The sequence below is a fragment of the Podarcis liolepis genome, assembly GCF_965112155.1.
Source record: "Podarcis liolepis genome assembly, chromosome: Z".
NCBI classification, from domain to species: domain Eukaryota; kingdom Metazoa; phylum Chordata; class Lepidosauria; order Squamata; family Lacertidae; genus Podarcis; species Podarcis liolepis.
The window spans coordinates 33,087,677-33,101,180 of NC_139570.1; the positions used below are offsets into that span (position 1 = coordinate 33,087,677).

The 13,504-nt window shown below is 48.0% G+C and overlaps 1 protein-coding gene across 2 annotated transcripts in view; it reads right to left on the reverse strand.

Annotated features, from left to right (window-relative positions):
• OLFM1 (olfactomedin 1) overlaps positions 1-13,504 on the reverse strand; it is a 49,301-nt gene that overhangs the window by 19,324 nt on the left and 16,473 nt on the right. Inside the window, exon 1 of one of the 2 annotated variants that reach the window (XM_083485225.1) lies at positions 8,297-9,063. The exons of the other annotated variant lie outside the window; for it this stretch is intronic. Coding sequence (XP_083341351.1) covers positions 8,297-8,446 — 150 coding nt within the window. The 5' untranslated portion in view covers positions 8,447-9,063. Of the gene's footprint in view, positions 1-8,296; positions 9,064-13,504 lie in introns of those variants that run through there. 2 annotated transcript variants of the gene reach the window in all.

Here is a 13,504-nt window from a genome sequence, read left to right on the forward strand (position 1 = left end):
GTCTCGTTCCCCTGTTACCACTCTGTTCCATAAGGAGGGCTTGCCATAGAGAAGAATGCATGTCACCATTATTACCAGCTTCTACTGTGGAGATTAAAACACCACCACCACATTTTTTCAGCCAGGTGGGGTAAGGTTCGTCCTTTTTTATTTTATTACAGGATGGACAGCTTTAGTCCATTATGTTCTTTTTATACTTTTGGTGTTATTTTGAATTTTGTATTCTGTTTATTTCATGTTGTGAGTGACAATTAATGCAAACGATGATACTTTTAAAATGTTTAGTAAAATGTTTAGTAACTACAGTGTTCAGAGTACAGATATCATCTCAGTAATCTATACAACAATCCTGTAAAGTGGGCCCAGGTGGGGATGCCAGAGGGGCCATTGCCCCGGACACAGATTTTTGAGGTGGTGCAAAGCAGCCCCCCCCCCCATGCAGGCAACCCCCCCACAGCCCGGTCCAGTGCTCCTCTCCTGATGTTGGTGGAACCATGTTCGTGGAGCAGAGCACTAGGACAGGCCATGCTGGGGGTCCCAGCGTGGGGGCACCTGCTTCATGCCAGCCAAATGCTACCTCATCTGGCCAGGCTCCCCTCTGTGTTGGTGGGCACACTGTGCCCCTGCTTGGCTCCAGGGTGGGGCAGAGTTGCTCTGATGGGGTTGGCTGCGGTGCCACGGCTCCAGCCCCAGGCACTGCTTGCTCATGCAACACCATTGGGTAGGCCAGAATTCTTTCTTGTCCCTGTCTTGCAGCTGATGGTGGGATGTGTGGCTTTGGGTGTGTGGCTGTCACTCATTTAAGACCAGCTAAGTGAACTCAACATCGGCTCCCTCGGCCAGTAAAGTGAGATGAGCGCCGCAACCCCAGAGTTGTTCGTGACTGGACTTAGCTGTCAGGGGTCCTTTACCTTTACCTTTAAGTGAACTCATGGGAGAAGTAATGTTTAGAGCCTCACAATGCTTCAAGCTGGAGAGGGGGGGCTTCTGAGGTCCCTCCTTGCCCAACACAGACCCATCAATCTCCACATCTAACATTGCCAAGAATTTAAGAACATAAGAGGAGCTCTGCTGGATCAGACCAAAGGGGGGCCACGTAGTCTAGCATTGTGTTCTCATACTGGACAACCAGACAGTGGCATAGCATGGGGGAGACCGGGGGGCCATGGCCCCGAGCATACAACCAGGCACCCCTACAGCTTCTGTTAGGATTCCTGTCCAATCCTGCAAAGGCGACAGAGCAGCCCATCAGGGGCTGCTGCTGCCTTCCATGTAGGTTCTGGCAGACCTCATCCCTGGCTCTCCGGGCTTCCATACCTGCCAGCTTGCCTGCCTGCAAGGGGTCTCTGAGCCCTAGAGCCCAGCCTGTCCTCACCACTGCGACCCCAGCAGAGGCTGCCAACCACAGAGGCTCTTGCTCTTCGCTCAGCAGACTGCGCTCCCTAGACAGCAGCGGGAGCAGCCCAGGCCCACAGTGAGTGGGCACAGGTGGAGTTGGGAAGGGAAGACCCCAGTGCAGACTGGCCTGGCCCTCCTCTCTGAGGGAATTAGGGGGATTTGTCCACCAAGAGCTGCATTGGCCAGCCAGGCTCCCCCTTGATTTGGTGGGCAGGCCCCGCTTGGCTCTCGTGGCAACCCATGCCACGCTGCTGCAACCACATGCCTCTCCTGGGAAGCCTGAAAGAAGTATTTGGGTGCAAGAGCCCTGTGGTTTGCAGCAACTGGTATTCATGGACACACTGCCTCCAACAGTGGAGGTAGAAGAGCTCTGTAGCTGGTGCACGCCATCTAGTCCACCTAGTCCAGCCTCCTGTTCTCACAGAGGCCAACCAGATGCCCATTATGAGAACCCCAAAAGAAGGACCCGGGCACAAGAGCCCTCTCCCTTCCTGCAGTTTCCAGTAACAGGCATTCAGAAGCATTTACTGCTTCCATCTGTAGAGGCAGGGCATAGCCATCATTAAAAAATCTGCCTTTTTACTGTGATGTTTTGATCTGAAGGTTGTGTGAGGACGATTCCTCTTGAATAGAGAGTAAACTGCAAGGTCCCAAGAACCAAAAAAGTGTCCCCCTCCAGCACACACTGGAACTCCTTGATGCTTGGACCCACCATGAAATCTATCTATCATCTATATCTATCTCTATCTATCTATCTATCTATCTATCTATCTATCTATCATCTATCATCTATCTATCTTCTATGTTATCCATCCTTCATCTGCAGAAACCCAGGGCAGTTATTCCACCCCTTTAATCTGAGCATGAGAGAGATTAGGAGGGATGCTGAGAAATCAAGTCACATCACTTAACTTTGAAGGTGGTGGGATCTGCGTCATGCCCTGAATCTCCCTCTTTGCGCCCGCATGGAAAAGCAGTGCAAAACAAGGAACTCTTCAATTGTTATTCCCCATCATCTGGTATGGAGGTTCTGCTGTCACAACAGACCTCCTTAAGAAGACCTTGGCTCCAAAGGGAGCCCATCTAGTCCAGCTTCCTGTTCTCACAGTGGCCAACCAGATGGGAAGCCCACAAGCATGGCTTGAGTGCAGCAGCCCTCTCCCCACCTGCAGCTTCTAACAATTGGTATTCAGAAGCACCACCTCTGACTGTGAAAGCAGTAGCCACTGATAGCCCTCTCCTCCATGAAGTTGTATCCTGCATTAGTCATACTTGGGGCTGGCCTATTAAAATCAACACTTGTGACTAACATTGGCCAATTGATATCAGTGTGAAACCTGCAGGACCCCCCCCCCCAAGTGTCCCTATTTTCTAGGGACAGTCTTGGATTTACAGAAGCCACCCCAGTTTCTGATTTAATCCCAGAATGTCCTGCTTTTCCTTAAAAGGTAAAGGTAAAGGGACCCCTGACCATTAGGTCCAGTCACGACCGACTCTGGGGTTGCGGTGCTCATCTCGCTATTTTCATTGGAGAAATGTTGGAAGGTATGGAGTTTTGTGACCCCCAAGCCAAGGAGACAAGTAACTATACAACCTTTAGAAGATACCTGAAAGCAACCCTGCATAGGGAAGTTTTTATGTTTAATGTATTATTATTATTATTATTATTATTCAGTGGTACCTCGGGTTAAGTAGAGTGGTGCCTCGCAAGACGAAAAGAATCCGTTCTGTGATTCTCTTCGTCTAGCGGTTTTTTCGTCTTGCGAAGCAAGCCCATTGACGGATTAGCGGATTAGCGCTACTAGTGCTATTAGCGGCTTTTAGCGGCTTTTAGCAGCTTATCTGCTGATCAGATCAGCTGATAAGCGGCTTAGCGGCTTAGAAAAAGGGGGGGAAAGGGAAAAAACCCGCAGGAACTCGCAAGGCATTGTCGTCTTGCGAAGCAAGCCCATAGGAAATTCATTTTGCAAAGCACCTCCAAAACGGAAAACTCTTTCGTCTAGCGAGTTTTCCGTCTTGCAAGGCATTCGCCTTGTGGGGCACCACTGTACTTAATTCGTTCCGGAGGTCCGTACTTAACCTGAAACTGTTCTTAACCTGAAGCACCACTTTAGCTAATGGGGCCTCCTGCTGCCGCCGCACCGCCAGAGCACGATTTCTGTTCTCATCCTGAAGCAAAGTTCTTAACCTGAAGCATTATTTCTGGGTTAGCGGAGTCTGTAACCTGAAGCGTATGTAACCTGAAGTGTATGTAACCCAAGGTACCACTGTATGTTGGAAGCCAGCCAGAGTGGCTGCGGCAACCCAGTCAGATGTCTGGGGTACTACTACTACTACTACTGGAATAGGACATCCCTATTTCATTAGAGAAATGTAGGAGGGTATGAACCAGGTCGCTTAGAACCCAATGCTCAGATAAACTGGGCAACTCCCACCTTTCCATTTGCAATCATGCATATTACTGTTTACTGTGATTCTTTTAGAATGGACAGAGAAACATCTTGTCCAAATTTTCCAGGTACTTGGAGTTCCAGAGAATGGCTCTAGGGACTATTTTTGTAGCTCTGTAAATAATTAACCACTTTAAAAGCATCTTTATGGTCAGTCTGTTTCACCAAAGTGGGGGGTGGGGAAGGAGAAGGAGGAGAAGGGGGAAAAAATCCTACAAATGAAAATAGTTCCTTCCACATTTAATCTGTATGTTTCAGACAAGGGGACAGAGGACTGAGACCCCAGATTCTGCATTCCCTTACCCGAAGAGCTGCTGCCAGCCAGAGTTGACTCCAGCTTGGTGCCTTCCAGAGGTTGTTGGACTACATTGAGGTTTTATACAACCAAGCAGTATATACATTTTTTGAAATAAATAAACTAAGCTCTCACCAGCCCCGACAGCCAGCATGGTTGATGGTCAGGGATCACTGGATCATATAATTGTAGAGTTGGAAGAGACCCCAAAGACTCATCTAGTCCAACCTCCTGCAATGCAGGAATCATAGCAAAACCATCCCTAACCCAGCTTCTGGGACCCTCGGATGTCTTCTGCTTTCACACACTGTCTCCCCTTCCCATACCAACACACCCCTTCCACCCCCATCACAACATTATCCTGCCTCAGTAACAACACACACACCCTTTTGGCACTGATTCCAAAGAGTCACATTCTCTCAAACTCCCCTTTGTCTTTCTCACCTGGAAATAGGAAGACAGTATCTTAATAGAGCTTGCATGGCATAGTGGTTAGAGGGTTGGACTAGCATCTGGGAGTCCAAGGTTCAAACCCCCAGCTCAGTCAGGAAGCTCTTACACCAGTCACTTACTCTCAGCCCAACTTACTTCACAGGGTTGTTGCAAGGATAAAATAGGCAGGAAACTATACACTTTGAGTTGCTTGGAGGAAAGGTGGGATACACCTAATTATACCTAATTATTATTAATAATAAAAATACTTTTCAAATCCAGGAGCTCACATATGCAAGAGCTTTTGCAGATTACCAAAACCACACCTTGAAAAGATATCAGACCCTTCTCCAGCCACATTAGACTTCTGCTTTCTAAAATAACCTAAATCCAGGAAACTGGCTAACAAAACGACACCTTAAATCATAGCCATAATGATCACAACCGAGCAATTTCTTCGGGGGGTGGGATTTCATCTGAAGAGTGTGGAGGGAACAGTCTGAAAAGAGTTTGGGTAGCAGATTCTTCCCTCTCCTCTTCCTGACCCTGAATAGATCATTAATCTTCCCTGCTCAGCTGAGACATCCACTGTAAAAATGGCACATCAGCCTCAGCAACAGGGAATATTCCCAAAAGCATATTGGTTTCATAGAATTGTAGAACTGTAGAATTGGAAGGGTAATCCAGCCCAACCCTCTGCAATGCAGGAATCACAACTAAATAATGCCTGACAGGTGGCCATCCAGCCTCTGTTTGGAAATCTCCAGTGAAGAAGTCCACCACTTTCCACGGAAGTCCGTTCCACGGTCGAATGGACCTTACTGTTGGAAAGTTCTTCCTAATGTCTAGTTGGAATCGCCCTTCTTTTCACTTGAATCCATTGATTTGGGTCCTGCCCTCTGGAGCAATAGAAAACAAGCTTGCTCCACCATTCATGTGACAGGCATTCAGGTGTTTGAAACTGGCTACCATATCCCCTCTCCCTCTCCTCTTTTCCAGGCTAAACATCCCAAACTCCCTCAACCATTGTTCATAAGGCTTGGTTTCCAGACCTTTCATCAATTTGGCCGCACTTTTCTGCGCACGCTACAGCTTGCTTCTTTCAATTTCATTTGCTCTAATCCCTTAAAGAGCCTGTGTTTTAATAGCAAATACAGGACATGGTGTTGTTGGTTGTTGTTGTTTTTACTCCCTCCACACACACAAAGATTTACAGCTGCTTTATAAATCTTGTGTTTCACCCCCTATACACACAGTAATTGACCTAGTCAGCAATCATTTTTGAGCAACACACACACACTCCCCATATTGCAATGAACAGCGTGATTTGCAGCAGAAATCTGAGCATCTGTTTGCTCAGAAGGACGTCTCACTGTTTTCGATGGGGCTTAATCCAGAGTCAACTGCACCCTGCCATCTTAATTCCTGGACAAAAACTACCTCCCGTTTGGAAGATGAAAAAATAAAATGAATTGCTGCATAAATCAAGGCCGCTCCTTCCTATATCCTTCATGCCTCTTTTTGGGGTGTGTGGGGTGGGGTGGGTGTGGGTGTGTGGGAAGGGAAGGGAATGGTGGTCATGGAGGAGGAGACAGGTAGGAACTGGTGGGCCCATCACACTTCTCCACCTGTACACTGTTTTCTTGCACAACATCATAAGGTGGCTATAAAAAACCCACCACAATTTTGACATTGCACAGGACAAGAGATTGATAAACAGGAAGGAGGAGAATGAACATGGTCAGCCACAGTTCACTGGGCTTACAATTAGGGAGACGGATTATGGGGGGGTTCATGCTCTCAGCCACAAAGTGCTCTCCCCCCCACCAGCAAAGCACATCACAGACTCCAAACCCGCTGCATTAAGTCCACTTGTTAGACCAGCACTAAGAGGATTCCCCTTAGAGTGGGTATTTCAATGCTCCCCACCAATCACAATCACCACTCAACCCATCTTTCCACACACCAATTTTATCTTTATATGGGACATATAAGCATGCACAGGACTGGGACCCTGATGCAAGCTCTCTTTCTTTGAGGCTCGCTCACTGTCCTGCTGCACAGTACACTTCCAAATCTCACCCCAAAACCTGCTCACACATGAAGGTGAACAAGCCATTTCTTGAAAGAAGTATGAATGAAACTCTGCATGCAATGGGGTTGGGTCAGCATTGTGCATGACTGAATACCTGCTATGCATTTAAAGCATAGTCCTTCCTTGGATGATCCTGGGAACTGTAGTTTGTGAAGGGTGCTGAAAAGGGTGCTGAAAATGGGGGATTTCTGCATTGTTTGATGGGTGGAAGCATATTCAGGTATTCCAAGACCTCACTTGATGTTTCAGTCCTTGGATGGTATGCAAACCATCCCATCATTTAGAGAGTGCTGCACCAGGTCATATGTGTGGACAGATGCAAAAATTGGGTACCACATTCTCCTCCCTCTGACTCTGATGGATGGGATGGAGAGGAGAGGAGAGGGCAGAGCCCCCCCCCCAGAAACACTGCTTGCTTTTTCTTTTTTCTTTTTTAAAGAGGATCCTCAGCCACTTCCCAGTCTTAAGACACCCAAGGACTAGATGAGGAGGAAAGAGAGCTGAAGTATTTGAAAGCCAAAATGTCTAACTGCAGGCAGGACTGCTGGTGGTCAGGGCATTGCTAAGGACTCAAAGCAGTGAGGCCTGCAATGGCAAGCCTTTGTACAAAATTTGCATCTGATAATCTACAGAGGGGGGATTTAGGTGGTGGGAGGCGACTAAATGGGGTGTGTGTGAGTTTGTGTGTGTGAAACCATCCACCCTATAAGCAAAGTTAGTATTTTAAGACAACTTTGATTATAGGGTGGATGATTTCACACACACACAAGCATACACAGACACTATTTTAAGTTAGAAAGAGAGGAAGGGACACAAGATATATGCCCCTCTCCAACCCACCTGCTAAAAAGACTCTGATGGATTGGATGCAATATGTCTGTCTGTGTGTGTGTCTGTCTCTGTGTATGTAACCTTCCCTATTGGGTAGATGCCTGCCAAGTTGACCACAGGTGGCAGAAGGTGATCTACACACTTCCAGCCAGCTAGCCAGTACCCACCCTGCCCTCCTAAAGGTGTGTCTCCTAGGAGGAGAGAGTTTGGAGGCTCCCAGTTCTGCAAGAACCCACCCATTTGGGGAAAGGCCATTGTAGCTTAGTGACAGCGCTTGCTTAGCATGCAAAAGTTCCCATGTTTGACCCTGCAACGGCCTCTTCAGACAGGACTGGGAATGTCCCTGCCAGAAACCTGGGACAACCTCTTCTAGTTAGTTCAGGCAGGACTGGGCTAGAGGGACCAGGGATCTGACTAGCTCTTGAGGTTAATCAGTGGAAGAACATCTACTTTGCATGCAGAAGGTCCCAGGTCCAATCCCCTGCTTGAAACCCTGGAGAGCTACTGCTGCCAGTCTGGGCACTGCTGAGCTAGATGGCCCAAGGGTCTGATAAGGCAGCTTCCTACATTCACCAGGAGCAGCTATTTCTTAATGGGTAGAGCATTTGCTTTGCATGCAGAAGGTCCCAGATTCAATTGCAAAGGTCCTCTGCCTGAAGCCCTGGAGAGAGCCACAGCTGCCAGTCAGTGTGGACACTACTGAGCTCGATGGACTAAGGGTCCATGTTCCTCTGCTGCTCCTTCCTCCCCGCCCTCTCCCAAGCCCATCCCCTGTCAAAGAAAGGGGCAACTCACCCCAGTGCTCCTGTCCAAGGTGCCCCCGGAGGCTGCAGTCAGCTTGGTGGTGTTGAGCCCTACCAGGGACGGCAAAGTCTGGGACATCCAGTTGGTAATCATGGCCATGGTGCTGAGGACCACGCCGATCTTCAGCAAAGGCACCGACATCGCGTCGTCGGGGGGCGCCTCCACCTCCTTCCTCCTCTTCTGACTCGCCCCTTCCTCGCCTCGACGGGCAGCCCGGCCGCCGCCGCCTTCATTCTGAGCCGGGCTCCATGCTTCGCGCCAGGCTGGGCTCCGCCGCCCACCAGCCACCCAAACCAGCCGGCCAACCCTGCCACATCCCGCTCGCCCTGGCGCCTGGCAACCTGGTCCCTACCCGGCGGCTACTACAACCACCTCTTAGCTCCCTCTAGGCTTCCTGGGCGCTCCTCACCCGCTCCTGGGCGTCGCACCAGGCTGACGGTTCAGTCAGGAAGCTCTGCAAAAAAGCAGGAGATTGAAGAGACGGAGACGCAAGGGGCGGAGGCTAGCGGTTCTGCTTCTGTTCGCCTTTGCAAACCTGGACGGCGCCCGCTCTGCAAAAGCATCCCCTGTTCCTGCGCCTCTTGCGCTGGCTCTGCCTGGGCGAGCGGGGCGGGGATGTAACGGGTGGCGGAGAGAGAGGGTAGGAGGAGCCGCCGTGCCCAGCAAGCGCAGGCTGGTGTTAAAGCATCCTTCTACTCTGCCGTCCTCCACAGCCCACCTTCTTCTCCCTCCCTCCCTCCCTCCTCTTCCCGCCCGGCCTTTTCTGACGCTCGCTGACGCCCCCTGGCGGCATCCAGCAGCAAAGAAAGGAGGGGACCGCGTCTTGCTAAGGCGCGGAGAAGAAATCCTGCCTAGGAACTGTCTCAGATCAAACGGGAAGGGAAAGGGGAGAAAGAAAAATCCAGCAGCGATCCAACTTCCTTGCATCAGGAGGCAGCAGTGCTTCTGAATGCCAGTTGCTGGAAAGCACAGAAGTGCGTTGTTGTTGCACACAGGTCCTGCTTGTGGGGTACCTGGTTGGCCACTGTAAGAACAGGATGCTGGACTGGATGGGCCATTGGCCTTTAATAGCAGGGCCTTTCTTATGGAAGTCTATTGTGATAGCAGAACTTCCATGCTCAGGGACACTCTACCTCTGAATACCACTTGCTAGGAGATGCAGGTGAGGGGAGTTGCTGTAGCACTTAGGTCATTCCCATAATGAGCATCTGGTTGGCCACTGGGAGAATAGGATGCTGGAACAGATGGGCCACTGACCTTATCCAGCAGGGCCTTTCTTATGGAAGTCTCTTGGGTTAGCAGAACCTCCATGCCCAGGGACAGTCTACCTCTAAATACCAGATGATGGGGAACAACAACTGTAGAGTTTCTGTTACACTAAGATCCTGCTTGTGGGCTCCTTTCCATTGGGGCATCTGGTTGGCCACTGTCTGGAAAGGATGCTGGGCTAGATGGACCCCCTTTGGCCTAATCCAGCTCAGGGCTCTTCATATGTTCTGCTCCCAGCATTGGAGGCAGGATGCCTCTGAATACCAGTTGCTGGGAATCACAGGTGGGGAGAGCTTCTGTTGTGCTCACGTCTGTCTTGTGGTGGGCATTCCATTGGGGCATCTGCTTTGCCACTATAGGAACAGCCTGGTGGATCATATGGGCTTCTGTGCTGATCCTGCAGCCAGACACCCCCACTGTTGGAGACCGTATACCTTGGGGGGGGGTCATCTCTAGCTCAGTTGGTTAGAGCATGGTGCTGATAATGCCAAGGTCACAGGTTTGATCCCTGTATGGGACAGTTGCTTATCCTTGCATTGCAGGGGGGTGGACTAGAGGATCCTCAGGGCCCCTTCCAACTCCGTGATTCTATGCTTCTACTTGCTGGGAACCACAGGTAGGGAGAATGTCTGTTGCACTCAGGGTGCTGGCCTGATCCAGGTGCAGGATTCTTCTGATGTTCACGTCCCTCCCTGCAACTATCATTCCACCCTCAGCAACTTTAAAATCTGCTGTTCCTTAAATTCAAAAATCCATAACTGGACCAAGAAATGAGCCCAAGCAAAATGTCACCAAAGATCATGCAAGCACCTTGATTTCTCCAAACGGGTATGAACATTTGATTCAGCCCAAGGGCCACTTCCCCTCGTGATTGACCCTTCCTGCAAGTCATGGGTGGTGCCAGAGGAAAAAGTGGGCAGTGCCACAGACATGACACCTGCCTTTGTACAGTTGGTGACACACCCCAGTCATGCAAAAGTCCACATAAGGGATGGGAGAGGTTTCTGCCAAAGTCAGATTCCAAAACAGACTGACATGATTCAATCTGGTCTAATCATGAGCTGTATTGGATCATGAGTTCTCTTCAGGATCTGCAATCCTGCTGTTCTTTTTACAAAGGAAGCTGCATTATACCGAGTCAGACACAAAGCTCTAGTATGTAGCTCAGTATTGTCAACACTGACTGGCAGCATTGGCTCTCCAGAGTCTCAGGCAGGGGACTGTCTGGAGATGCTGCTGGGGACTGAACCTGGGGCTCTCTGCATGCAAAGCAGATGCTTTGCCACTGAGTTATGTTCCTCAAACAAGGTGGTCTGGGAGTTACAGGACCGGCTGGTATTTTCCTTACACACACACACACACACACACACACACACACTACAGCTACCTGGTGAGGCACCCACTGACTCTTTTGATGGATTTTTAGGTTGGAGTTGATGACCCTCTGGGTCCCTCCTAACTCTATGATTCTGTGAAATGAAGCTTCCCCATTGAATTAATCATTAAAGATCAGAAGCCCCAAATGTCACTTTAGAGTGTCCCTCAATGCCAATACCAAACTCGTTTTCAACTCCCCAGATACCTGAAGAAAAGGCTGCAATCCTACACCCGTTTCCCTATAAAAAAATTCCTTCCAATAGCACCTTAAAGACCAACTAAGTTAGTTCTTGGTATGAGCTTTCGTGTGCATGCACACTTCTTCAGATACCAACACGGCTACCTATCTACTACCGTTTCCCTATGTAAGTCTCCATGAACTCCGTAGGGGCTAATATTTGCTGAAGTACGTGCAATATTTTGCTGCGAAGGGAGAAAGCACGGAATAATAATTCATTTTCTTTCTTTCCAGGGGCCTGCTCAAGAAGACAAAACAAAAACAGTAACCTCCCCTCAAAACCCAGATGTTCAGAGTTTTTGTCCTCTTTGCAGACAAAGGACCTTAAAGGAGGGATGACACACATCTGCCACCAGAGATGTTGAGGAATTGCTGGGCTCTGGTGCCACCTTCTAGAGTAGACTGGAATTGCAGTCTCCCCCCAATGAGGTGCCGCAGTTAGAAGGGGTGAATTAAATAGGAACAAAGGAAGTTGCCTTATGCCAATTCAGAACTTTGGTCCACCTAGCTCAGGGTTGTCTACACGGACTGGGAGTGGCTGTCCAGGGTTTCAGGCAGGGAATTTCTCCCAGCCCTACCTGGCGTTGCCATTGGGAATTGAATGTGGGACCTTCTGCATGCAAAACGGGTGCTCTGCCACTTAGTTAATGATTCTCCCTCAATATTAAGATCCCAGTCCTTATGATTCTAAATAAACAACCTGTTCCCAGACTCTGGAATGCCCTCCCTGGAGAAGCCAGGCTTGCTCCCTTTATTGCTGGTATTTTTGCCAGTAGGCAAAGACCTTTTTGTTCCAATCGACTTTTGGGAACTGACTGCTTTTAATGAGGTGGATGGTGCTGTGCTGTTTTTATTGGGTCGGTCTGTATTTTTAAAAATATATCATATCTGTATATATGTCTCTCTATATTTATTTAGCTATAGCTATCTCCCTTTCTCTGTGTATATAGCTATAGATTTAATTTCATTAATGTTTAATTGATTTTTAATGATTCCCCCCCCCATGTTTTTAACTGTTCTTATTTTAGCTGTAAGCCACCTTGAGTGCCTGTCTGGGTAAAAAGATGGAGTATAAATAAATATAATTGTATAGGCAGTTTGTTTGTTTGTTTGTTTGTTCATAAGCTGCCTTGTTTTGAGTCGGCCTGTCAGTCCATCTCTTTCAGTACTTCCAACACTGACTGGCAGCATCTCTCCAGGGTTTCATACAGGGGACATTTCCAGCTCCACCTGGAGATGCCACTGGGGGATTGAACCCAGGACCGTTTGCATGCAAAGCAGATGCTCTACCATTGAGCTACAGCTCTTACCTGAAAAAAGGGCTATATTCATAATTCTGAATAAAGGAATGAAGAGTTATTTACAATATATAAAATAAATTTTTTAGCATTTTTGTTTTTAGCTTGTTAAGCTTTTATTGTATTGTTATGTCTTAGTTTTACTATTGTAAACTGTTTTGATATATATTATTTTTGTGATATAGTGGTATATAAATATTTTATGATTAAATTTGTAAATAAATCATCATAGGCAATTGACTTCTACTGCCCAGGATCCACATAGCTCGGGACTCTTCAGGTTTCAGGCAAGGAATCTCTCACAGTCTTACCTGGAGAGGCAGTTGAGGATTGAACCTGGGGTGTTCTGCTCCATCACTGAGCTTCAGCACCTCCCTTTTGGGTTCTTGATGCCTATTGATTTCCCTTTAATAAAGCCTTTGCATAAACATCATGGTTTATGCATTCTCTCTGAAAAGGCTCCTATGTCAATTCTTTGTCAAAAAAGTGGTGCCCACACCTGGATGCAGAGCTCAAGGACTAATCTGACCAGCACCAAATATGAATGAAACTATGGCTTCTCTTGATCTGGACACGACGCTTGTGTTAATAGAGCCTTAAGATTGCATTAGCTTTAGTAACTGCTGCATCACACGAATGGCTTATGCTCAGCTTGTCTTTAGATGCTTACATTAATACTTCTGCAGAACCAGATCTTCCCCTTCTTGTACCTCTGTGTGTGATTCGCATGTGTACAGGGCTTTGATTTTGAGTTGATTTATTGCATATTGCAATGCACATAAAAAAAGGAAGTCTCAAAAGTTCTTTACAATATATATATATATATGATAAAACATAACAAAACACAATGCAATAAAAATTGTATCATGCACACACAAGCCTGAATTGAATAATTGTAACAATAATATCCTATGATTGACAGACATAGCATTGTTGGTGGTGAGACCACTGGGGTGCTAACCAGCTGGCTTTAACCCCTGTCAGGGCCTTTTCAGTGCAAATTCCTCACTTGTGGCC